Raw genomic sequence first — 26,754 nt, 5'->3', positions numbered from 1 at the left:
CTCGGGCTCAATGTACAGCCGACAACCTCTCATAGCTTTGCTCTCACCGCCCTGCGAGGCCAGGCCGCACTCACGTTTTCTGCTTAAGAAAAAAGGACCTGGATCCCATTCTCCGTTGGTTGAAACAGGTTTGCATCGAACCTCGCTTTCTCATCCAACCAGAAAACCCTCACTGGCAAACTCACCACCTGAGGCCCCGCCTGACTCCATTTCCCATGATTCCCGCCGCCGCCAAGACTCCATTTCCCATGATTCCCGCCGCCGCCTAGACTCCATTTCCCATGATTCCCGCCGCCGCCTAGACTCCATTTCCCGTGATTCCTCCGCCCTGCCGCCTGTTATTGTTACGCGCGCTCACGGTCAGGATGGATGAGGCGTTCGGCTCTTCCCTGCTCGATTTGTAAGTGCCAGAAAGTTCCCCGCGGTGCGGTCGGTTCCATTACCCGGTTCAACCCGCCCCAGAACATTTCCTAATCCACCTCCGCCCCCCCCCTTGCTTCTGTTTCCCCTCCCCCCCCTTGCTTCTGTTTCCCCTCCCCTTGCTTCTGTTTCCCCTCCCCCCCCGCTTCTGTTTCCCCTCCCCCCCCGCTTCTGTTTCCCCTCCCCCCCTTGCTTCTGTTTCCCCTCCCCCCCCTTGCTTCTGTTTCCCCTCCCCCCCCTTGCTTCTGTTTCCCCTCCCCCCCTTGCTTCTGTTTCCCCTCCCCCCCCCGCTTCTGTTTCCCCTCCCCCCCCCTTGCTTCTGTTTCCCCTCCCCCCCTTGCTTCTGTTTCCCCTCCCCCCCCTTGCTTCTGTTTCCCCTCCCCCCCCTTGCTTCTGTTTCCCCTCCCCCCCCCTTGCTTCTGTTTCCCCTCCCCCCCCCTTGCTTCTGTTTCCCCTCCCCCCCCCTTGCTTCTGTTTCCCCTCCCCCCCCCTTGCTTCTGTTTCCCCTCCCCCCCCCTTGCTTCTGTTTCCCCTCCCCCCCCCTTGCTTCTGTTTCCCCTCCCCCCCCCTTGCTTCTGTTTCCCCTCCCCCCCCCTTGCTTCTGTTTCCCCTCCCCCCCCCTTGCTTCTGTTTCCCCTCCCCCCCCCTTGCTTCTGTTTCCCCTCCCCCCCCCTTGCTTCTGTTTCCCCTCCCCCCCCCTTGCTTCTGTTTCCCCTCCCCCCCCTTGCTTCTGTTTCCCCTCCCCCCCCCCTTGCTTCTGTTTCCCCTCCCCCCCCCTTGCTTCTGTTTCCCCTCCCCCCCCCTTGCTTCTGTTTCCCCTCCCCCCCCTTGCTTCTGTTTCCCCTCCCCCCCCTTGCTTCTGTTTCCCCTCCCCCCCCTTGCTTCTGTTTCCCCTCCCCCCCCCCCTTGCTTCTGTTTCCCCTCCCCCCCCCCCCCTTGCTTCTGTTTCCCCTCCCCCCCCCCCCTTGCTTCTGTTTCCCCTCCCCCCCCCCTTGCTTCTGTTTCCCCTCCCCCCCCCCTTGCTTCTGTTTCCCCTCCCCCCCCCCCCTTGCTTCTGTTTCCCCTCCCCCCCCCCTTGCTTCTGTTTCCCCTCCCCCCCCCTTGCTTCTGTTTCCCCTCCCCCCCCTTGCTTCTGTTTCCCCTCCCCCCCCTTGCTTCTGTTTCCCCTCCCCCCCCTTGCTTCTGTTTCCCCTCCCCCCCTTGCTTCTGTTTCCCCTCCCCCCCCCTTGCTTCTGTTTCCCCTCCCCCCCCTTGCTTCTGTTTCCCCTCCCCCCCTTGCTTCTGTTTCCCCTCCCCCCCCTTGCTTCTGTTTCCCCTCCCCCCCCTTGCTTCTGTTTCCCCTCCCCCCCCTTGCTTCTGTTTCCCCTCCCCCCCCTTGCTTCTGTTTCCCCTCCCCCCCCTTGCTTCTGTTTCCCCTCCCCCCCCTTGCTTCTGTTTCCCCTCCCCCCCCTTGCTTCTGTTTCCCCTCCCCCCCCTTGCTTCTGTTTCCCCTCCCCCCCCTTGCTTCTGTTTCCCCTCCCCCCCCTTGCTTCTGTTTCCCCTCCCCCCCCTTGCTTCTGTTTCCCCTCCCCCCCCTTGCTTCTGTTTCCCCTCCCCCCCCTTGCTTCTGTTTCCCCTCCCCCCCCTTGCTTCTGTTTCCCCTCCCCCCCCTTGCTTCTGTTTCCCCTCCCCCCCCCCCCTTGCTTCTGTTTCCCCTCCCCCCCCCCCCCTTGCTTCTGTTTCCCCTCCCCCCCCCCCCTTGCTTCTGTTTCCCCTCCCCCCCCCCCCCCCCCCCCCCCCCCCCCCCCTTGCTTCTGTTTCCCCTCCCCCCCCCCCTTGCTTCTGTTTCCCCTCCCCCCCCCCCCTTGCTTCTGTTTCCCCTCCCCCCCCCCCTTGCTTCTGTTTCCCCTCCCTTGCTTCTGTTTCCCCTCCCTTGCTTCTGTTTCCCCTCCCTTGCTTCTGTTTCCCCTCCCTTGCTTCTGTTTCCCCTCCCTTGCTTCTGTTTCCCCTCCCCCCCTTGCTTCTGTTTCCCCTCCCCCCCTTGCTTCTGTTTCCCCTCCCCCCCTTGCTTCTGTTTCCCCTCCCCCCCTTGCTTCTGTTTCCCCTCCCCCCCTTGCTTCTGTTTCCCCTCCCCCCCTTGCTTCTGTTTCCCCTCCCCCCCTTGCTTCTGTTTCCCCTCCCCCCCTTGCTTCTGTTTCCCCTCCCCCCCTTGCTTCTGTTTCCCCTCCCCCCCTTGCTTCTGTTTCCCCTCCCCCCCTTGCTTCTGTTTCCCCTCCCCCCCTTGCTTCTGTTTCCCCTCCCCCCCTTGCTTCTGTTTCCCCTCCCCCCCTTGCTTCTGTTTCCCCTCCCCCCCTTGCTTCTGTTTCCCCTCCCCCCCCTTGCTTCTGTTTCCCCTCCCCCCCTTGCTTCTGTTTCCCCTCCCCCCCTTGCTTCTGTTTCCCCTCCCCCCCTTGCTTCTGTTTCCCCTCCCCCCCTTGCTTCTGTTTCCCCTCCCCCCCCCCCCCCTTGCTTATACAGAAGGTTTCTCTGACTTGGGATATAATCTCGCCCTGTGATATTTCTGTTCATTTCTAGATGCGTGTGCTGTCTGGTAAAATCGCTTTCTCGGTATTCCACTGATGTGCAAACTCTGCCACCAAACCTGAAAGACAAATTAATTAAAATGATGAGCTTACAGGGGATTATTACAGATGAGAACATGCGTCAGGTGAGCCAAAATAAACATGGCTTGTTTTACATAATGTAGGGAACATTCTTTTCTAAAATGTTTCTTCTGTTCTGGGTCAGCATCTGACCGTGGCCCTTGTAACCCTTTACCTTAGAGTTGCTTCCACTAATACCTTTGCCATTGGAGGCAGGAATGGTGCTGGAGACAATAGTCCCAGTATGAACTACCTGGTGCTGGTTTCAATGATGTTGGTGACACTAAAACCCTTCCAGGGGTGTGGGGGCAATGGTTTCCCTGTGCAACTTAGTTTATCTATGAACCTAGCCAGTGGGTGTTGACAGCTGCCCAAGTGTTAGGTTGTGGCATCGCAGCCAAGCCTGATCTTGTCCTCACCCAATGTCCATGCATGCACAGTTTCCACCAGTATAGCGATCAGGAAGGGAGCCCTAATTTTTCCCCCCTCAGCTCGGGAGACCAATTTTAGTCGCGTGCACCCCCCCCCCCCCCCCCAATGGCCCAAGCTAAGATTGGTACACCTGGCACCACTGAGTGCTTTGAACCTGAGATCTTCTAGTCTGTATCGAGAAGTTGTGTCCCCCTCCCCCGCCCCCCCCAAGGCAGTGCTTTTACCAAATAAGCTATTGGGGCAGTTAAATCCTTGCTGAATAATGTCTGTACTCTTACTTTGTCTCACCCACAAGAAGTCTACAGTCCAACCTTAAGCAGTGTAGAGCACTTCTTTTGTTGGTTTATTTCATTTGCCACTTCAGTAACTGTTTTCCATTCCAACGCAGCATTAACTTGTGTACTGATAATTGGTGATTTAAATGCAGGTGTTGCACCCAGGACTCCAGAAACTGGATCTCCGCGACTGTGACATTACAGATCATGGGTTGATCATGCTTCAGATTTGCACCCAACTAAGGGAAATCAACTTGAGTTCCAGTGACTACAAGCTATCTATAACCTCAGAAGGTATTTTGGATCTACAGCTCATTTTGAACAAAATGGAAAGGGAGGGGGAAAGAATTGAGGACGAAACAGGGCAATTTATCTTGTTTCAATAATTCAGTACCTTCTGTGAAGTCGAGGTTTTGTAGAGGTGGAATTAAATTGGTTTAAAAAAAGCAGTGACACTGTAAACTTCCTATTCTCAGATAATGAGGTGGAAATGAAATGATATTTCCATGAATGCACCAGTAGTTGCTGTGTCTCCGTCTGTTTACAGTGGCTGAGAAACAGATCACCTGGTGGTATGAATGTTATAAAATTTAAAAAGCTCCCAACACTCTGGTAATATTCAAATGTGTTATTAAAGGGGGAGGAAAGTAAAATGATGCCGCTTTTTAAAAAAAATAAAATTTTACCTCAACAGGTCACGTATCCTCCTCATTAGTAAGCAGCTCCCTGATGTCACCAGCAGGGAGGAAATTAGAACAGCTCAAACGACATGATTTCAGACCAGCCTAGAGCTGATATGTGGCCTCCCAAACCCAGGAAAGCTTACCACTGGCTGGATAAGCTCAGGACCCAGCTGGTGTACTTAGGGGGAAAAAAATAAGTATTTTGAATATTGAATGTTAGGGTACATTGAATAAAAAGTATTACCCAGACATTCTTCTTCCCTTTTAATTCTCCTTAGGATGCATCAAAATATTCAAGGATAAGGCCAATGAGGATTTGTTTAAAAATTAGCCCATTAACTAACTAGTCTCCAGATTGATATGACCAGAATCATGCAATTCTGATACTTGGTGCTTATCCTACAGAACTAATTTAAGAGTGTCCAGCGATCTGTATCATAGAACAGTATGTACAGTATTGTCTACAGCTCAACATTGGAACAAATGAAGATGTTGTCTTCAACCCCCACCACAAACTCTACCATCTTGTCATCGATTCTGTCCCTTTCATCAGCCACTCTCTGTGACTGAACCAGGCTGTTTACAGCCTCGGTGTCCTGTTCAACCCTGAGCTGAACTTAGGACCTCATACTCTTTCCATCATAAAGACCACTTACTTCCAACCTCTGCAATACTGTTTGTGTCCACTGAAAACCTTATGAACCTTGACACCTCCAGATTCGATCACTCCAACCTTCTCCTTGCTGGCGTCCCATCTTTCATAAATTTCAACTTGTTCAGAATTCTCCTGCATGTATCCTGTCCCACAAAGTCTCACTGGCCCATCATCCTATCTTCGCTGATCTACATTGATTCACTGACCTCCAGGACCTGAAGTTTAAAATTCTTAACCACATCTTTAAAACCCTTCATAGCCATACCCTAAACTAACTCCGCAATTGCCTCCATCCCTTGCCATAAGCCCTCCATTCCTGACTCTGGCCTCTTGTGTGTCTCCTCTCGCTTATGGAATGGAAAAATGTTACAATGGTGTAGCTCTTCTGAGGTTAGGGTTGAGATATGTTACTGAGGCAGAGTAGAGGGAGTTTTCCTCTCCAATGTTACCATGCTATATCTGACCTGGGAGTGCTTGATGCTGATGCTAGGTGCTGAAATTTGAAGATGTCCCATTTCTTTGCATTGGAACATCCCTTACCTTGATCTTCTGGCTGTATGGCAAAATTGCCATCTATTTAATAAATCAATCTCTGATATTTAATATGCCCTGAATCTTCAGCATTGTAGGTACTGTTATTCACTCTTAAGCTGCCTCCTCAGTTGGCATGAGTTTTATAAGTTATGTAGAATTATTTAAAAGTGATTTTGAAAATATTCTGGGTGAGGGGGACCCCCTGCAAATATTGGCCCGCTCCTGAGGACCCCTGCAAATATTGGCATGCTCCCTCTGACCACCAATATTGACACTACTTGTTTGAATGGCACTGAACTAATTTGGTGCTTATTCTGCTGGTGTTATGACAGAATTGCTTGTCTATTTTTAATTTGGTTGATCCTCTTATTGTCAGTCTTCCTTGTCGACTGTAGGCGTTGACTGCTGCTGGAGCCTGGTTGCATGGGTAGAGGTTGCCCTCCTCTTCCTTATCCAGGTGGCCTTTCTTCAAGCATGAGCCTAAACGGTGAGCATTGGCCGGCTGTCACAGCTGAGCCTGATCCTGTCCTCACCTGACAGCTGCATGTTTAACACGTGGGGAGCGGGTTCCTGGACAGCACACGGGACTGAAGACCCTGGCTGATTTTTCCCTTTCCTAACCCTGTCCACCCGCCCACACCCACCTCCCCCAGCTGAGAGCTAACTCAGTGCAGAGCGGGAATCAAACCTGGAGGTGCCTTGGTCTGTATGGCTCAGCTCCATGCTGCCTTTTACCAACTGAGCCCTTAGAGCTAGAATTTCTTGTTCAATGCCTTCAATTGACAGGGTTAAATGAAGAGGGGTGGGAGGAGGCTTGTGTGGAGCATTAACACTGACATAGGCCAGTTGGGCCCAATGGCCTGTTTCTGAGCTGTACATTCTATGTAATTGTGTAATGTGTTTGGGAGTGAGTCAGTGGAGAGGTGAGAATTTCCACCAATGACATGGGGCATGTGTGATTCCATTAAAATCACCCTTTTTTGCAAATTTCTGGGTCAAGTAGCAACCAAGCAAAAATGAAACCTTCATATGGATGATAGTACAGACTGTATGTAAAGACCGATTTGTGTAGTGGTTTGACATTTCATGAAGTATTAGAGCTTGCAGTTGAATGACTTGTGACTTTTCACTGAGTTATTAATGTGATGCCATTGCGAAATACAAACCTTTGACTGTGTGGCTTCCTGCAGGGTTAAAAGTTATTGCTTCATCCTGTCCCCACTTATCAGAAGTGTGCCTCAGAAGATGCCGGAATGTTTCGGATGAAGGGATTGTAGCCCTCGCACAGCAATGTAGACTGCTACAAATAGTGAATGTTAGTGGCTGCTTGGGCATCACAGATTCCAGTTTACATGCATTGGGGAAGAATTGCAAGATTTTGCATAGTGTCGATTTTTCAGCTACCAAGGTACAGTGATAAGATGAGCAGATCAATCATTTTTGTTAGTTTGAACAAAATTAATGTGGCTTTTTCTATCCATCTTCTATTTTTTTTGCTCTTGTACCTCCCATCCTGTAGTTGGTGAGATGGTTTGGTTTGGTTCCATATAGTCCTCGGGTACCTGGACCAAGTGACCACTCTTTGTCTCTGGACAGCATATACCAGCAGGCAGTTCAGCTATGTGACCATTGCAACTGTGCCTGATGCCCATACAGGCACCATTCACACAGGAGTAATGGGATGGCAATTAGGAATCCTGGCTGTGTTCTCTGCTCTCCAGCCCAGGGATATCAAAGCCTGTTGTGTTTCAGCAGAAATCAGCTATCTCAGGAGAATTGAACATGGGATGTGCAAAGTCTGTATGGCTACTTTACAATAAGCAATGTAATTATGCACTGAAATCTAGGGGGTGATTGAACGGCTGATTTGATTTCTAATAAATTATGCGGTTTGTGTATATATATTTGCTCCACAGTTAAAATGTACAATGTTGCCGATTTCTCCCTCACCCTTCTTTCCCAAAGGTATTGGCTTCTTGTCGGCATACAGTTCCATGGGTGCTGGGTGTCCTCCAGTACTTTGTCTACGTAGTCATTCTTCATGTGAGATCCTAGATGGCGGATATCAGCAGGCTATTCAACCAAGGGGGAGGTGGGTGAACAGCATAGCCGAGCCTGAACCTGCTTTCACCCAATGTTTGCAAAAGTGCAGTTCCAGCAGGGGTCACTGCTTGGCAATCAGTAGGAGATCCTTGGACAGTTGTCCCCGCTATAACTCAGGGCTGCTGGGGCCAACTGTAGCCCCCCCCTCTGGCTCTTCATCTGAGATCAGCTAACTCAGCACAGACCCAGGAACTTTCCTGCTTTTATGGCTCAGCTACTCACTAGTAACCCGCTGAGCCATCGGAGAACCCTTGTCAATCATTCGTTCGTCTGTATCTATTTATTTTGATAGTGTGGTAAATAAAATTCACACACCAGATCGTGATTAATGAATCAATATTCCACTAAACCACTTCACAGCAATATAACACCTTAGAGGAATAAAAATGATAACATGTTCCTTAATTAAAGACAAAGACAAGTAACGAATAGATACCTACTTGGTACAGTTACCTACAAATTAAAATTTTATTTTTATGCATAGTGTAATTTAGTAGGAATAAAATACATTGCATTCAATGTACTTCGTATTGAGTCACTGTTCTGGATCAATACCCTCTCAGTCAGTTTCCCTTGCCCTGAAGAGTTGAACGCAACCTGTTTTATTGCTTAATGAACTATTGAAAGTTTTGTTTTGTTTTTTATGTTGCTATGTCTTAAAGATCAAATCGTGTTTTGGAGGATTTATTTCCTCATTTTTCCCTTCCTGTCCTGAATAGTTGTACAACATTCACTGGACTCAAACAGGTACAGCTAGGGTGAGGTATCGGAGGGTGACTGACGTCCATGGAACCGTACTAAAGCATGAGTCAGCACCTTCAGGAGAGGAGGAGAGAAAACGAGGGGCGGGGATGGAGACTTTAATTACGATATTACCTCTCCACTTATCGCCTGTAAGACCTTTCCTAATCTCTCCTTTCCAGGCTCAGTGTATTTTCCGTATTTCCATCTGTGAAGCACATTGACATTTTGTTTATATTGAAAGTGCTGTATAAAAGAAGCTTCTTATTGTGCCAGTCAGGTAACTTAATGCTGACTCATCAAAAACAGCTTTCCTTCACCTTTTACACTTGTTTGGTCATTTTCAGTTTCAAACTGATGTCTACCTCTTCACAAATGTAAAGATTAGTGGCACGAAGTTACAAACAGATTTACAGATTTCACTTTATTTCTACAGAAGCAGCAGTTTTCAGTTGGAGATGTTCTGTTGTGTGACTCTTTTGTTCGGATATACATTTTTTCATAAACACATACCTCATAAAATAGTAATCTTCTGGAATGCTTCAAGATAAACAAGTTCAGCAAATACTGGAAGAAAATTTGCTGTCAAACAACAACTTTGACTTTTGCAAACAGAAATTAGGATGTCCCAGAAAAACCCCGCACCAGTTTCTCTCTCGAGACCAAGCTTGTAACACACACTTCAGCTTGGCAATCTATGTAATGAATCAAATTGTTAGCTTCAGACCAGAATGTCCCAAATTTGATTCCTAGTTCTCTGCAGAGTTGTCTGGTCTCACTTGGGGTGCATTTAAAAAGCCTTATTACAGGATTTGTGGCAACACTTTGAGACTATTTCTGAGCTTTTATCTTTTTCTATATAAGCACATAAGAAATAGGAGCAGGAGTAGGCCAATCGGCCCCTCGAGCCTGCTCCACCATTCAATAAGATCATGGCTGATCTGATCCTAACCTCAAATCTAAATTCATGTCCAATTTCCTGCCCGCTCCCCGTAACCCCTAATTCCCTTTACTTCTAGGAAACTGTCTTTCTGTTTTAAATTTATTTAATGATGTAGCTATTTCTGTTTTCATCTAGCTGTTCTGGAGACATTGTGGTATGTGCTCTGCCACTGCCATTTTATTGGTATGTCCATGATATTAGGACAATGGGAATCCCCATTACTTAAGGTTTTTTGTAAGGAGTCGCACAACGCCAGGTTATAGTCCAATAGCTTTATTTGAAATCACAAGCTTTCGGAGCTTTGCTCCTTCGTCAGGTGAAGTGAAGAGTTACATAACCTGACTAAGGAGCAAAGCTCCGAAAGCTTGTGATTTCAAATAAAGCTGTTGCACTATAACCTGGTGTTGTGCGACTCCTTACATTTGTCCACCCCAGTCCATCACCGGCATCTCCACATTAGGTTTTTTGGAGGAGGAGCAATGTTGGGCTGCCAGCAGCTCGGGCTGCACCCGAGACAGGCTGTACCCAGCTGCTGTTAGCCCCTTGCCCACATTTACGGACAGATGCTCACCAACCTGGCAGTGACTCAGTGGGACTGGCTACAGTTGAACTAGTAGAACTAATGAGGTAATAGTCAAAATGGGCCTCCATAGCTGAGGTCTGACCCAGTTTACACAATCTTTCTTCAAACCCAGTAATTTAGAAGTTTCATGTGGAAGATCTGTGTCTGTGAGACAGTCATTAATTATGAGTCCACCACTGTCTGCTTCATTGCTAGTTTTATCCAGTTTGATGGGAATGTCACTAAGGAATATAAATTACATCACTAACCACAACTTGTTGCTCAGAGTGCTTTTTAAAAATACTTTTTGTGTTTTATCTCAGTTTCCTTTTTTTTTAAATCTCTTCTCCCTCTTGAAGCTGCTGACTTGGGGTATGGTTCCATGGGCACAGGCAGCCATCTGGTACTTTGCCCTTATCCTTGTGTGAGCCCAAATAGTTAGCGTCAACAAGCTATTGACCGTGGATAGGGCATCACAGCTGAGCTTGATCCTGTTTTGACCTGATATTCATTTTAAAAAGGACTCATCAGTGGGGGGCCACTGATACTTGAACTGATAGCCCCTCTCTCTTTCTTCCCCCCCCCCCCCCTAACACATAGTCCAGGAATGCTGAGGTCAATTGTAGCATTGGAGCTTTTCATAGTATAATAGTAGGTATAGCACAGGAGGAGGCCATTTGGCCCATTGTGCCTGTGCTGGCCCTTTGAAAGAGCTATCCAATTAGTCCCACTTCCCTGCTCTTTCCCCATAGCCCTGTAAATATTTTCCCTTCAAGTATTTATTCAATTCCCTTTTGAAAATTACTATTGAATCTGCTTTCACCACACTTTCAGGTAGTGCATTCCAGATCATTACAACTCGCTGTGTTTAAAAAATATTCCCTCATGTCACCTCTGGCTCTTTTGCCGATCACCTTAAATCTGTGTCCTCTGGTTTCAGTTCCTCCCTGGAAACCGTTTCTCCTTATTTACTCTATCAAAAGCCTTCATGATTTTGAACACCTCTACTAAATCTCCCCTTAACCTTCTCTGTGTTCTAAGGAGAATAACCCCAGATTCTCCAGTCTCTCCACATAACTGAAGTCTCTCATCTCTGGTACCATTCTAGTAAATCTCTTCTGCACCCTCTCCAAGACCTTGACGTCTTTCCTAAAGCATGGTACCCAGAATTGAACATAATACTCCAGCTGAGGCCTAACCAGTATTTTATAAAGGTTTAGCGTAACTTCCTTGCTTTTGTACTCCATGCCTTTATTAATCAAGCCCAGGATCCCATATGTTTTTTAACAGCCTTCTCAACTTGTCCTGCCACTTACAAAGATTAGTGTGCGTATACCCCCAGGTGTCTCTGTTCCTGCACCCCCTTTAAAATTGTACCATTTAGTTTATATTGTCTCTTCCCCATTCTTCCTACCAAAATGTATCACTTCACACTTCTCTGTGTTAAATTTCATCTGCTATGTGTCTGCCCATTTCACCAGTCTGTATGTCCTCCTGAGGTCTGTTACTATGCTCCACATTGTTTACTACATTTCCGAGTTATCTGAAAACTTTGAAATTATACCCAATATCAAAAAGAGCAGTGGTCCTAATACCAACCCCTGGGGGACGCCACTGTATACTTCCCTCCAGTCTGAAAACCAACCGTTCACCACTGCTCTCTGCTTTCTGTCCTTTAGCCAATTTTGTATCCACACTGTTACTGTCCCTTTAATTTTGCTAACTAATCTATTATATGGCACTTTATCAAATGCCTTTTGAAAGTCCATATACGTAATACCAACTGCACTACCCTCATCAGCCCTCTGTTACTTCATCAAAGACCTCAATCAAGTTCATAGTTCCCTAGATTCAGGAACTGTCCCTCCTGGATTGGAAAATTGCACATGTCACTCCACTTTTTAAGAAAGGAGAGGGAAACCAGGGAATTATAGACCAGTTAGCCTAACATCTGTTGTGGGGAAAATGCTGGAATCTATAGTTAAGGATAGGGTGACTAAACACCGCGAGAATTTTCAGTTAATCTGAGAGAGCCAGCATAGATTTGTGAATGGTAGGTCGTGCCTGACAAACCTGATTGAATTTTTTGAAGAGGTGACTAAAGTAGTAGACAGGGGAATGTCAATGGATGTTATTTATATGGACTTCCAGAAGGCATTTGATAAGGTCCCAGATAAGAGACTGTTAGCTAAGATAGAAGCCCATGGAATCGAGGGGAAAGTACGGACTTGGTTAGGAAGTTGGCTGAGCGAAAGGCGACAGAGAGTAGGGATAATGGGTAGGTACTCACATTGGCAGGATGTGACTAGTGGAGTCCCGCAGGGATCTGTCTTGGGTCCTCAATTATTCATAATATTTATTAACGACTTAGATGAAGGCATAGAAAGTCTCATATCTAAGTTTGCCGATGACAAAGATTGGTGGCATTGTAAGCAGTGTAGATGAAAACATAAAATTACAAAGCGATATTGATAGATTAGGCGAATGGGCAAAACTGTGGCAAATGGAATTCAATGTAGACAAATGTGAGGTCATCCACTTTGGACCAAAAAAGGATAGAACAGGGTACTTTCTAAATGGGAAAAAAGTTAAAAACAGTGGATGTCCAAAGGGACTTAGGGATTCAGGTACATAGATCATTGAAGTGTCATGAACAGGTGCAGAAAATAATCAATAAGGCTAATGGAATGCTGGCCTTTATATCTAGAGGACTGGAGTACAAGGGGGCAGAAGTTATGCTGCAGCTATACAAAACCCTGGTTAGACCGCACCTGGAGTACTGTGAGCAGTTCTGGGCACCACACCTTCGGAAGGACATATTGGCCTTGGAGGGAGTACAGCGTAGGTTTACTAGAATGATACCTGGACTTCAAGGGTTAGGTTATGAGGAGAGATTACACAAATTGGGGTTGTATTCTCTGGAGTTTCGAAGGTTAAGGGGTGATCTGATCGAAGTTTATAAGATATTAAGGGGAACGGATAGGGTGGATAGAGAGAAACTATTTCCGCTAGTTGGGGATTCTAGGAGTAGGGGGCACAGTCTAAAAATTAGAGCCAGACCTTTCAGGAGCGAGATTAGAAAACATTTCTACACACAAAAAGGGTGGTAGAAGTTTGGAACTCTCTTCCGCAAACGGCAATTGATACTAGCTCAATTGCTAAATTTAAAGCTGAGATAGATAGCTTTTTGGCAATCAAAGGTATTAAGGGATATGGGCCAAAGGCAGGTATATGTGACGATACCGTATTCTTTTACCCTTAGTCTGGTTCAGCAATAACTGAATCGAATACACTTGAAAGTTCAACACAATTTTATTAGCTGCAGCTGACCTTATTCTACAGAATCGATTTCAACTCTTGACAGAGTCTGGTCAATCTCATAGAACAGGCAAAGTTACATGGGCAGATCCACACAGTTATACATTTTCAGAGTGGGGAGGGACATGATTAGCAAGGGGTTAAAACCAAGCATAAGCTGAGTCTCGGCAAGCCATACTAACTGACATAATGACCGACCACTCACAAGTGATACCTGTTCATGCGTAGGTCAAAGGAAAGGGAGTCTCGCTTATCTCTGGCCTGGGATGTTTTTCGACCTTGTCCAAAATAAGGATCCATTCATTAGGTAGCTGCATAACAACACTCCCTATACCTCCCTACACCAGAATTCAGCTCTATCATATCTCTTCGCTTGATTAATCACAAAGCATGCTTTTTCATAAAGAAAATTAATAACATAAACGGATGATCAAAGAAAAGCTCATTGTTCTAATTCTAGCTAGCAAAATGGGCTACTTATATTAACCCCTGGTTTACCACACTGCCATTTTGCTATGGAGGTATCTTACTGAACTACTGAAAGCTTACTACATATGCATTTTCATTAGAGGGGCACCTCGTAGGTATTCTCATATGGAGTTAGATCACAGATCAGCCATGATCTTATCAGGCACGAGGGGCTGAATGGCCTACTCCTGTTCCTAAGTTAGTCAAACATGATTTTCCTTCAACAAATCTGTGCTGACTTTCATTTACTAACCCATACTTTTCCAAGCGCCAATTAATTTTGGCCCAGATTATTGTGTCTCAAAGTTTCTCTACTGACTGACCTGTAATTGCCCGGTTTATCCCTATCCCCTTTTTTGAACAGGGGTGTAACATTTGCAATCCTCCAGTCCTCTGGCACTATCCCCATATCTAAGAAGGATTGGAAGATTGTGGCCAGAGCCTCTGCAATTTCCACCCTTACTTCCCTCAGTAACCTAGGATGCGTCCCATCTGGACCAGGTGACTTTTCTACTTTGAATATTGCCTACCTTTTAAGTACCTTTTTATCTATTTTTATCCTATCCAATATTGCTGCTCCTGCTACATTAGCAGCAACTTATTCGTATCGGTCTTCACTAGCGAAGTATTCATTTAGTACCTTAGCCATACCATCTGCCGCCACAAGAAGATCTCTCTTTTTTGTCCCTAATCGGCCTCACCCTTTCTTTAACTACCCTTTTACTATTTATATATTGATAAAGACTTTTGGGTTCCCTTTTGTGTTAGCTGGTAATCTATTCATACTCTCTCTTTGCCCTACAGTATTGAAATCATACTGTGTATATCACTGCTGCACGACTGTTTGAAGGGATAATGTAAAAAAGCACGAAATGAAGTATGGCCATTCTTTACCCTGGCCTTTTAAAATCTACCTTTCCTTGGACTCTGCCCCGTCTATTTAATCTCAGCATAAAGTTCTGCATAAATACACCATAATTTCCAAAGGTAATTGTGCAAAACGCCACAATATTTATCCATCCTTGCCTCTACCATTATCCAGCCCTTATCTGCTATTCTCTAAGCAACACAACCCACCGTGGCCGTCCAGAAACATAAGAACGTAAGAAATAGGAACAGGAGTAGGCCGTACGGCCCCTTGAGCCTGCTCCACCATTTAATAAGATCATGGCCGATCTTTGACCTCAACTCCACTTTCTCGCCCAATCTCCATATCTCTTGATTCCTCCAGAGTCCAAAAATCTATCTATCTCAGTCTTGAACATACTCAACGACTCAGCATCCACAGCCCTCTGGGGTAGAGAATTCCAAATATTCACGACTCTCTGAGTGAAGAAATTCCTCCTCATCTCAGTCCTAAATCGCCCACCCCTTATCCAGAGATTATCCACCCTAGTTCTAGACTCTCCAGCCAGGGGAAACAGCCTCTCCGCATCTACCCTGTCAAGCCCTCTAAGAATTTTGTACGTTTCAATGAGATCACCTTTTTCATTCTTCTAAACTCTAGTGAATGTAGGCCCATTCTTCTCAATCTCTCCTCACAGGACAAGCCTCTCATCCCAGGAATCAATCTGGTGAACCTTTGTTGCACCGCCTCTATGGTAAGTATATCCTTCCTTAGATAAGGAGACCAAAACTGTACACAGTACTCCAGGTGTGGTCTCACCAAAGCCCTGTACAATTGTATCAAGACTTCCTTACTCTTGTACTCCAACCCCCTTGCAATAAAGGCCAACATACCATTTGCCTTCCTAATTGCTTGCTGTACTTGCATGTTAATTTTCTGTATTTCGTGGACAAGGACAACCAAATCTCTCTGAACATCAACATGTAATAGTTTCTCACCATTTAAAAAATATTCTGTTTTTCTAGTCTTCCTACCAAAGTGTATAACTTCACATTTCCCCAGATTACAGGCCATCTACCACCTTCTTGCCCACTCACCTAAGCTGTCTATATCCCTTTGCAGACTCTGTGTCCTCCTCACAGCTTACTTTCCCACCTAGCTTTGTATTGTCAGCAAACTTGGATACATTACACTCGGTCCCTTTAAGTCATTAATATAGATTGTAAATAGCTGAGGCCCAAGCTATTGTCGGATCCTTGCGGCACCCCACTAGTTACAGCCTGCCAACCTGAAAGTGACTCATTTATTCCTACTCACTGTTCTCTGTCCGTCAACCAACCTTCTATCCACGCTAATATATTACCCCCAATCCCATGAGCCCTTACCTTGTGTAACAACCTTTTATTTGGCACCTTGGTGAATGCCTTTTGAAAATTCAAATATACTGCATCCACTGGTTCCCCTTTATCTACCCTGCTAGTTACATCCTCAAAAAATGTTAATAGATTTGTCAAACACTATTTCCCTTTCATAAAACCATGTTGACTCTGCCTAATCATATTATGATTTTCTAAGTGCCCAGTTGCCACTTCCTTAATAATGGATTCCAGCATTTTCTCGACGACTGATGTCAGTCTAACTGACCTGTAGTTCCCTGTTTTCTCTCTCCCTCCTTTCTTGAATAGCGGTATTACATTTGCTACCTTCCAGTCCACTGGGACCATTACAGAATCAAAGAAATTTTGGAAGATCACAACCAATGCATCCACTATCTCTGCAGCCACCTCTTTTAGAACCCTAGGATGTAGCCCGTCAGGTCCAGGGGATTTGCTGGCTTTTAGTCCTCTTAATTTCACCAGTACTTTTTCTTTACTAATATTAATTTACTTTTAAGTTCCTCACTCTCATTAGACTCTTGGTTCCCCACTATTTCTGGTGCGCTTTTTGTGTGAAGACAGATACAAAATACTTGTTTAACGTCTCTGCCATTTCTTTACTCCCCCATTATAATTTCTCCTGTCTCAGCCTCTAAGTGACCCATGTTTACCTTCGCTACTCTCTTCCTTTTTACATACTTGTTGAAGCTCTTGCAGTTCTTATATTTCTTACTAGTTTAGTCTCGTATTCGATTTTCTCCCTTTTTATCAATTTTTTGGTCATCCTTTACTGGTTTCTAAAACTCTCCTAATCCTCAGGCTTACTAATCTTCTTAGCAACATTATAAGCCTCTTCTTTTAATCTAATACTATCCTTAACTTCTTTAGTTAGCCACGGATGGCACACTTTTCCCTTGAAGCTTTTATTTCTCTTGGGAATGTGTGTTCGTTGAGAATTATGAAATATTTCTTTAAATGTTTGCCATTACTCATCTACTGTCATACCTTTTAATCTAATTTCCCAATCTACCTTAGCCATCTTGCCCCTCATACCTATGTAATTGGCTTTAAGTTTAAGACTCTAGTATCTGACTTAAGTACATCACACTCAAACTCAATGTGAAATTCTATCACATTATGATCACTCTTCCCCAGAGGATCCCTTACTATGAGATTACTAATTATGCCTGTCTCATTACACAAGACCAGATCTAAAATAGCTTGTTCCTTGGTTGGTTTTACGACGTATTCTAGGAAACTCTCGAATGCATTCCATACCTTTGCCAATTTGATTTGTCCCGTCCACATGAAGATTAAAGTTCCCCCACAATAATTGCATTACCTTTGTTACAAACTCCCCTTATTTCTTGATTCAATGCTTTGGCCAACTGTTAGCTACTGTTAGGGGGCCTATAGACTACTCCCATCAGTGTTTTCTGCCTCTTGTTATTTCTTATCTCCACCCATACTGATTCTACTTCCTGATCTTGACTTTTCTCTTTAGATTTCTAAATTTCCCCTCACCTGAACCCCCCCCACCCACACACAATTTTTTAGTTTAAAGCCCTATCTTTAACAAGACAATAATTGTGTGCAGTGCAGCATTTCATTATCTGTAGATGGAGTTGTTGTAGGAGGGGTCTAATAGTTAATACTAAAACAGACTATCGGGCCATTTCGTTGCTGTTTGCGGGACCTCGCTTTTTTTCTACATTATAAGTGAGTACACTTCAAAAGTATTTCTTTGGCTGTGAAGTGCTTTGGAATGTTCTGAGGTCGTGAAAGGCACTTCATAAATGCAAATTCTTTCTGATTTAGACACAACTGTGGCACTGTGGTCAGAAACTGAGTGACCCAAATTGGACATGGCTGCAGTATTGGGATCTCTGCATAAGGAAAGCCAAGGTGTTTTCAGCTAACGTGTCTGTTTCCCAAAGTTGGATTGAGTTTCGTGTATGCACTTTTTTAAAAAAAAGTTAATTGTACTGCTAAGAGCTATCGGAGAGCCCTCCCTTGATACTAGTAGAGGGTTCAACTCTGCAAAAATTTTAATAGTGCACTTTTTTCTGAATCAGCAGACATAAAACATTCCATTTGGCTGCCATGGTTGCAATTTTTTGACTAATTACATACTGTAAATATACAGCATATTTTGTGTCTCTGTAGTAGCATATCAAGAAGACACAGTCCTATTGTTCTACACTAGTGACGCTTTAGTTGAAAAAAGTGGAGTGAGCTGGATAGGGAAACAGGATGGGCTGTGGGAGGGTGAGCAAGTGGACAGCCAGAAGCTGGAGCCAAGGAGGGCGGGGCCACAGGACAGTCGGGGTGGCAGGGTCATGCTAGCATTGGAAGCAGCAGAACAGGCTGGAGACACCAGTTGGCTGTTATTTGGCACTTTGCTGTTAACCCTACTCGACTTTACTGGAAAAGTACTTCTTTGGCTGTGAAGTGCTTTGGGATGTCCTAAGGTCCCGAAAGGCGCTTTTATAAATGCAAATTCTCTCTTTCTGTTCTAGACACAAATGATGGGGCTCCAGCAAGTTGAAGGGTTAAAGAAACTAAAATTTAGTTGCAATAAATATAAAATCCAATGAAGTTACATTTATATAAACTTTACCCCACAGTTACTTGGCCCAGGGAATAAAATTTAGTTAAAACCTACCTACAGCACCACCTAGAGAAATGGATTTGGGAGATAGAGCTTGGAGGAGTAGCAGCACCATGAGCATTGAGAGGACTGAAAGGTAAGTATAATGGTAAGTATACCTTGTTGAAATACTCATACATGACAAAACTGTAACACAGTAAGTAAGTTTGCCAAACAGGATGTTGTGTGCTAGATGCAAGATTTCTAATGTCAATAGATTTATAGATTTGACATTTTAGTGGGTTTGAAATTGGGCTATTGGCTCTGCTTGTGAGTCAACAAATTTATTAATGGAGCTGTTTAGCCAAACAATCCAGCAAAGATCCCGGGTTCAATCCTCAGTCTGTGCGGAGTTACCTGATCAGAGTTGAGCAGGGGCTAGGACTCCTACAGTTGGCCTGGGGTCCTTAGGTGAGGGAGGGAAAACAATCAGGAAAGTCTTCCCACTCCTGATTTGTACCCAGTGACCCGTGCTGAAAAGTGTCTGTGTGGATATCAGGTGAGAACCATACTGGGCTTGTCTGCGTGCCCTCCTCTCTCACACCGGAGTCGAAAAATCTGCCATTTCTCAAAGTTGTCAAAGCTCACACACAAATAATGGCAACTGAGGTAAGGTACTGGAGGGTGACTGCTGCCTGTGAACTGTTCCCAACAAGGATTCAGTGCATTCAGAAAGAGCAGAGGAGGAAAAGATTCAGTGCCCAATCACATTTGATGACTGAGAACCACAATAGAGATTGGTTTATGCGAGGGGCATTATAAGCAGGAGCATACTGAACCAGTCTAGCAAGCAATATGAAGGAAAGGAAGACGTGCATTTATATAGCACCTTTCACGATCTCAGGACATCCCAAAGTGCTTTACAGCCAATTAATTACTTTTGAAGTGTAGTTGCTTCTTAGGAAACGCAGCAGCCAATTTATGCACAACAAGGTCCCATAAACAGCAATGAGTTAAATGACCAGATCATCAGTTTTAGTGATCATAGAATCATAGAAGTTTACAACATGGAAACAGGCCCTTCGGCCCAACATGTCCATGTCGCCCAGTTTATACCACTAAGCTAGTCCCAATTGCCTGCACTTGGCCCATATCCCTCTATACCCATCTTACCCATGTAACTGTCATGTAACTGATGTTGGTTGAGGGAAAAATATTGGTCAGGGCACCGGGGAGAACTCTGCTGCTCTTTCTCAAATAGTGCTATGGGGTCTTTTATGTCCAACGGAGGGCAGACAGAGCCTTGTTTTAACGTCTCATCCGAAAGACGGCACCTCCGACAGTGCAGCACACCCTCAGTACTGCACCGGAGTGTCAGCCTAGATTTTGTGCTCAAGTCTCTGGAGTGGGACTTGAACACACAACCTTCTGACTCAGAAGCGAGAGGGCTACCACTGATATAGAAGCACATGCAGGCATGTATATCAAAAACAGTCAGCCCAAAGAAATTTGAAGACGAATAAAGTGTTAATAGCAACTAGTTTTCAACCATGTATTTTTTATGATGTGGAGTGTATGTACAAAATGATGATGTACAAAATAAACCTGTATTTTTTAGGTTTATTTTGACCTGCTATTTGATAATTGTTGCTCATCTTTTTAATCTTGTCAGGTTTCAGATGCTGGCGTTATTGGATTGGTGAATGGAGTGTGTTCCCATAATTTAAAAGTAAGTTTTCATGTACTATTCCTGAGCGCTAATCCTTGTTTGAGACTTGTCCATATCCTGGTTCTCTCCTACATTTGACAGATTATAGAATCTATAGCTTTACGTAAATCCTCTGTTGCAATTGAACTAACTGTGTTACACAGTCAAAAATGCAGTCAACCTTGTTTCTGTTTAATCGATACTTCTGTGGGGGTTAGGGGAGTGGGTGGGGTGGCGGGGGAGCGAGGCGGCTGGGGGCGGAGCGGGAAGGCGGGGGAGGTGGCGGGGCGGGGGCAGGGGCAGGAGGGGGGGCGGGGCGGGGGCAGGAGGGGGGGCGAGGCGGGGCAGGAGGGGGGGAGGGGGAGGCGGGGCAGGAGGGGGGCGGGGCATCGAGGCGGGGCAGGAGGGGGGCGTCGAGGCGGGGCAGGAGGGGGGCGTCGAGGCGGGGCAGGAGGGGGGCGTCGAGGCGGGGCAGGAGGGGGGCGTCGAGGCGGGGCAGGAGGGGGGCGTCGAGGCGGGGCAGGAGGGGGGCGTCGAGGCGGGGCAGGAGGGGGCGTCGAGGCGGGGCAGGAGGGGGGCGTCGAGGCGGGGCAGGAGGGGGGCATCGAGGCGGGGGGCATGAGGGGGGCGGGGCGAGGCGGGGGGCAGGAGGGGGGCGGGGCGAGGCGGGGGGCGGGCGAGGCTGGGCGAGGCGGGGGTGGGCGAGGCTGGGCGAGGAGGGGGTGGGCGAGGCTGGGCGAGGAGGGGGTGGACGAGGCAGGGCAGGAGGGGGTGGGCGGGGGGCGAGGCGGGGCAGGAGGGGGTGGGCGGGGGGTGAGGCGGGGCAGGAGGAGGTGGGCGGGGGGCGAGGCGGGGCAGCAGGGGGGGCGAGGCGGGGCAGGGGGGGCGAGGCGGGGCAGGGGGGCGAGGCGGGGCGGGCGGGGGTAGGCGGGGCAGGAGGGGGCGGGCAGGGGTGGGCGAGGCGGGGCAGGAGGGGGGGGCGAGAGGCGGGGCAGGAGGGGGGGGCGAGAGGCGGGGCAGGAGGGGGGGGCGAGAGGCGGGGCAGGAGGGGGGGCGAGAGGCGGGGCAGGAGGGGGGGGCGAGAGGCGGGGCAGGAGGGGGGGGCTAGGCAGGGCAGGAGGGGGTGGGCGGGGGTGGGGAGGAGGTGGCGTGTGTAAGGCGGTTGTGGGGGGAGGTTGGGGGGCGGTAGGCGGGGAAAGGTGGGTTGTGGTGGGGGCAGTGGGAGCGCGGGGAGTGGGTGTGGTGGGGGGGAGTGGGTGTGGTGGGGGGTAGTGGGTGGAGTGGGGGGGTGAGTGGGAGCGGGGGTCGTGGATGGGGTGGGGGGCGGGAGCGCGGGTCGTCGGGGGGGAGCGGGAGCGCGGGTCGTGGATGGGGTGGGGGACGGGAGCGCGGGTCGTGGATGGGGTGGGGGGCGGGAGCGTGGGTCGTCGGGGGGGAGCGGGAGCGCGGGTCATGGATGGGGTGGGGAGCGGGAGCGCGGGTCGTCGGGGGGGAGCGGGAGCGCGTGTCGTGGATGGGGTGAGGGGCGGGAGCGCAGGTCGTGGATGGGGTGAGGGGCGGGGTCGTGGGTGGGGTGGGGAGCGGGAGCGCGGGTCGTGGGTGGGGTGGGGAGCGGGAGCGCGGGTCGTGGGTGGGGTGGGGAGCGCGGGTCGTGGGTGGGGTGGGGAGCGGGAGCGCGGGTCGTCGGGGGGGAGCGGGAGCGCGGGTCGTGGGTGGGGTGGGGAGCGGGAGCGCGGGTCGTCGGGGGGGAGCGGGAGCGCGGGTCGTGGGTGGGGTGGGGAGCGGGAGCGCGGGTCGTCGGGGGGGAGCGGGAGCGCGTGTCGTGGATGGGGTGAGGGGCGGGAGCGCGGGTCGTGGATGGGGTGAGGGGCGGGAGCGCGGGTCGTGGGTGGGGTGGGGAGCGGGAGCGCGGGTCGTGGGTGGGGTGGGGAGCGCGGGTCGTGGGTGGGGTGGGGAGCGGGAGCGCGGGTCGTCGGGGGGGAGCGGGAGCGCGTGTCGTGGATGGGGTGAGGGGCGGGAGCGCGTGTCGTGGATGGGGTGAGGGGCGGGAGCGCGGGTCGTGGATGGGGTGAGGGGCGGGAGCGCGGGTCGTGGGTGGGGTGGGGAGCGGGAGCGCGGGTCGTGGGTGGGGTGGGGAGCGCGGGTCGTGGGTGGGGTGGGGAGCGGGAGCGCGGGTCGTGGGTGGGGTGGGGAGCGGGAGCGCGGGTCGTGGGTGGGGTGGGGAGCGGGAGCGCGGGTCGTGGATGGGGTGGGGGGCGGGAGCGGGAGCGCGGGTCATCGGGGGGGAGTGGGAGGGCGGGTCTTGGGTGGGGGGGAATATTTTGAAGCTCTGAATCCCGTCACCCCTCCCGCACTCCCGTCACCCCTCCCGTGTATGCCCATAGCACTATTTGAAGAGCAGGAAATTTTCAACATTCCTCCCACAATCAACACCACCAAAAAGGGAAACCACAAAATCTGATTTTTCTTCTCATTGATGTTTGTGGAATCTTGCTTTGTGCAAAAATGGCTGCTGTGTTTGTCTACGTGACAATAACCATTGCACCTCAGAGTAATTCATTATATGTGAAGTGCTTTGAGATGTTGCTGAGGACATGACATGGTTCTATATAAATGCAAGTCAGTCTTCTTTTGTAATAGGACTTCATCTTTTTCAAGTAGTTTTAACATCAAGCTGCCCTTTCTTTAGGAGATTCATATGGACCGTTGCGTGAACCTAACTGATGAAGCAGTGGAAAGTGTGCTCATTTTCTGTCCGCACATTTTTATTCTACTTTTCCATGGTTGCCCACTTATCACAGGTGAGTCATCGTGCTGGATCAACTCCTTTTGGCTTGTGTATTCAATTTTGCTGCTGCTGTTAAACTCGAAATGAAATAAGGATTCAAGGGCTTAGTGGGGACATGCCCTGTACTTCACAGTATTGAGCTTTACAGTAAGGTCCCAACCTTGGCCCCTGGTCTGTGCTGAGCTGGCTGACCTCAGCTGTGGCCACGGTAGGGGAGGCTGCAATAGACCTCAGGACAAGGGAGGGAGAAATCAACCATGGTGCCTACTCCTGATTGCCGTCCTGCTGGAAATTGCATGTATGGAGGTCAGGAGAAGGACTCGATCGGACTCAGCTGTGGTGCCTCCCAGTGTTGCCTGTGAACCTCTTGCCCAAGTGGCTGTTCTTGATGTTTGAGTGAGCTGACAGGATAATCTACCATGGGGCTATGACAGCCTATTCTCAATTGATGTTCACACACACAAACGTGCTTTCTAGCTACTGTCATTGGGTAGCAATCAGGGAGTGGGACTCATGGCTGACTGATGGAAAGCACCTGCAATGCCTCCCAAGCTCACTGAACATGCCAGCATTTGCAGCATAGGCTTATGTGAATAATGGCTGCGTTTGTGAGGTACTGGAGGGCTTCTGGCAGTTGTTGAATCATCAAAACTTAGCGTGTTCAAGAGAGGACAGGAGAAAATTAGAGGAATAAAACTCTGGTAAATGTCCTCTTCAACTTTACTATGCTTTATTTTTGTTTTGATAGATCGTTCAAGAGAAGCTTTGCAACAGTTAGTCGGCCCCAACCAAATGAAACAAGTGACGTGGACCGTTTACTGAATTAACTCTTTTCCACCACTTAATATTTGGTAATTAAAATACAAATGTTATGTAATTTTCATACAATAGCAACGGGCTGTTTTGAGCATTCTGCAATTAAATTTATGTGACCAGGTAATTATCAATTAAATATTTATTTTGAATCAGTTCAGTTGTTGAGTACAGTATAGAATGTTTGGATATGTGCAATGCAGCACATTGTGTTTGATATTAGTCCCAACCCCATTATGTTTTGCTGTGGTATACAAATAAATATTGGTACAAATTAATTTAAGTGTCTGCTTCAAAACAAAATGAAAAATCTTTCGAGTTCAACTCAATAGTATTTTTTTTAAATGCCAGGAAGGGTGCGGTAGTGTCGTGGTTACGGTACTGGACTAGCGACTCAGAACTAGAGTTCAAATCCTGCCGTAATAAATCTGATTTGTGTGTTGGCATCAAAGAAAAAAGACCATACCTAAGTCTGCCCTACATGTAACTCAAGCAAGCCACTGCTGTACAGAATGTTACAGATTCGAAGATCCCAGTTTCAATGCCAGGTCTTTGCTGGGCTTGGGAGGGGAAAAGTCAGCCACTCCTGACAGGAAATGCCCGGTACTATCCCAGTTGTGTCCTATGACAAAAATCTCCACACAGTGCTCGAAGTCAATCCATAATTCTCCTTCTTGGTAGTCTCAGGAAGCTCATACTCAATGACCTTCTGCAGCCAATTCTGTGCAACGTAACTTGTGAACTGTGCTCTTCCAGGATCACCAATCAGAATCTCTGATCCGTGAAACCTCTTGTATTCTGTCAGCCAATTGTGAAGATCAGCAGCGAGTTCTTCATCATAAAACATGTCACCTAAAAGAATCACATCCCATTTTTCTTCCGTCTTTCCAATTAAGCTTTCCGTCGCCACTAGCAGTGGTGGTATTTTGTTAAGTTCGCAGTTCATTCCTATGGAGACTGCTGCAACTGTAGGCAAACAAAATAAAACAATTTAAACACGCCACCTAAATATGTACAATTCTTCATTCCCTCTAAAGCCTAATTCTGTCCAAGATTTGAATATGCTTCCATATTTGTGAAGGCTTTTTCAATATTTCTCCCGCACTTCTGGATGGAATACAAGAAAAAGCCGTGATGTGATTCCTCACTAGCCTCTAACCTCCCTCTCTCAATTGCAGTCTGTCTTGTTTTAATTTTATTTATTTTAAGCGTTCCTCTAAACTTTCCTTTCTTCACTCATAAAATATAAATGAACCTCACTGTCTGGAAAACAAGATTCTTCAAACCCTATCCTACTCTTAATATATTTTCCCCTAACTCTTCTCTTCCTCCTACAATCTTCAGCCTTTTAAAACCCACGGTTGGCATCATCTAAATCTTCCCCATTACAATTCAAGCTTGGCTACAGGAACATATGGAGTAGGCCAATCAGCCCTTCGAGCTTGATTTAATCATTCAATCAGATCACGTCTGATCTGTACCTCCTTTGCTCCATATCCCTTGATACCCTTACCCAATAAAAAAAATATATCTCCGTCTTGAAAAATTCAATTGACCCAGCACCCACAGTCTTTTAGGGGAAGAGAGTTCCAGATTTTCATTACCCTTCGTGTGGAAAAAATGCTTCATGATGGCCTGCAGTATGGGTCCTTTGCCTAAATTTCTCGATAATAAAAATGTTGGCATTTTTTTTAAAAAAAAGAAATCCCAAAATATTTTCAGATAAATAGCAAAATAGAATCCTCTAAAGAATGGCTGAGGGGGAGGAAATTACATAAATAACGGTGAAACTAAAATAACTGGGCACCACCTGCTCTAAATAGGATATTTTAATCCACCTCCTTTTTGCAATTCAGTATATGGCTCTGCTTGTAAAATGCCAAGAGTAATTCCAATGCTTGGTCATCTGATTTTAAAAGAAAAAGGGAGCATGAATGATCAGATGCTACGTGGTGTGCAGCCGAATGGTGATATCACTCCACTATCAATTAAAATCAGCAGTAAGTCTATCCATTTGCCCTTCAAAAGCCGGCTTTGGTTATGGAATCAGCTACTTGATATTGTGCTGATATTTCATCTGAAATTGTTTTCTTCTTCCTATCTTTCTGACAGCCTGGGACTGTCAATGAGCCAATGTCTTCTGCGGAAGGGACCAAGTGATTGCTGTTCAATGAGGCTCCACTGATCAGCCTGATATTAAGAAAATGCTGTGAAAATAAATAAAAGGCCTCCATCTCGGTTCTCTGAACCACTCACTCTTGCCGCATCCAGAGAGTCCCTCCCCAGCTTGATTGCTGAAAGAGATAGGGGCACGGAAGATGGAAAAATAGAGAAGCAGGAAGTAAAAAGAAGGATGAGTAAATAAAATATAGCGAGAAGAGAAAAATAGGTTGAGGACAAAACTGAGAAGTGAGCGAAAGAGAGGGAACATAGTTGAGAGAAAAACAAAAAAAGGGAAACAAGAAACGCACCAAAGAAGCACTAGAGGAACTTATGCTAGCTGTCTGAGGTATGGTTGTGCGCCTGTTGTAATCCTGTGGAAGCAGAACTCTCATTTTCAAATCATCAAATCTCTTACATTTTTTTCCATATGAATTTTAGATAAGCCAATTTATTGTGAATTTGAAACTAAACTCTCAAACTGTTTTCTTTTGGCTTTGTTGGGGGGGTGTAGGGAAATAGCTACTTTCCCAGTGCTTCGTGGACCTGGACAACAGCAATCAAAGAAAGTCACCCTTACACGGTAGTTTCGTTGATCAACAGTGATTATTTAATGATTCATACAAACATGCAACAAGCAAAGCAAACAAGCAAGCAATACATACAACTTTACCAGTTATACACTTATGCGGTATCTAATGATTTAAAAGTTCACAC

The 26,754-nt window shown here is 47.2% G+C and overlaps 2 protein-coding genes across 3 annotated transcripts in view; one reads left to right on the top strand and one right to left on the bottom strand.

Moving 5' to 3' along the window:
• Positions 1 to 293: 293 nt before the first annotated feature.
• On the top strand, positions 294 to 24,155 carry amn1 (antagonist of mitotic exit network 1 homolog (S. cerevisiae)). Of its 2 annotated transcripts, XM_067999897.1 has the most exons (8): positions 294 to 400; positions 2,974 to 3,106; positions 3,901 to 4,042; positions 6,811 to 7,028; positions 15,300 to 15,356; positions 20,241 to 20,297; positions 22,966 to 23,077; positions 23,813 to 24,155. In XM_067999897.1, exons 1-8 carry the CDS (start codon positions 366 to 368, stop codon positions 23,884 to 23,886), a joined length of 828 nt encoding a protein of 275 aa, XP_067855998.1. In that variant the 5' UTR covers positions 294 to 365; the 3' UTR covers positions 23,887 to 24,155. The 2 variants fall into 2 exon arrangements, with proteins under 2 accessions (XP_067855998.1, XP_067855999.1); XM_067999898.1 differs by lacking the exon at positions 15,300 to 15,356 and having other exon boundaries at positions 295 to 400.
• Positions 23,793 to 26,754, bottom strand: part of etfbkmt (electron transfer flavoprotein subunit beta lysine methyltransferase) — a 19,181-nt gene continuing 16,219 nt past the window's right edge. The window contains exon 3 of the mRNA XM_067999899.1: positions 23,793 to 24,843. Within this exon, the coding sequence (XP_067856000.1) occupies positions 24,500 to 24,843 (344 nt within the window). The 3' untranslated portion in view covers positions 23,793 to 24,499. The remainder of the gene's footprint in view (positions 24,844 to 26,754) is intronic.

Source organism: Heptranchias perlo, chromosome 18 (genome assembly GCF_035084215.1).
Source record: "Heptranchias perlo isolate sHepPer1 chromosome 18, sHepPer1.hap1, whole genome shotgun sequence".
Classification (NCBI taxonomy): domain Eukaryota; kingdom Metazoa; phylum Chordata; class Chondrichthyes; order Hexanchiformes; family Hexanchidae; genus Heptranchias; species Heptranchias perlo.
The sequence above is the reverse complement of the archived record's forward strand: the minus strand, read 5'-3'. Positions and strand labels throughout refer to the sequence as shown.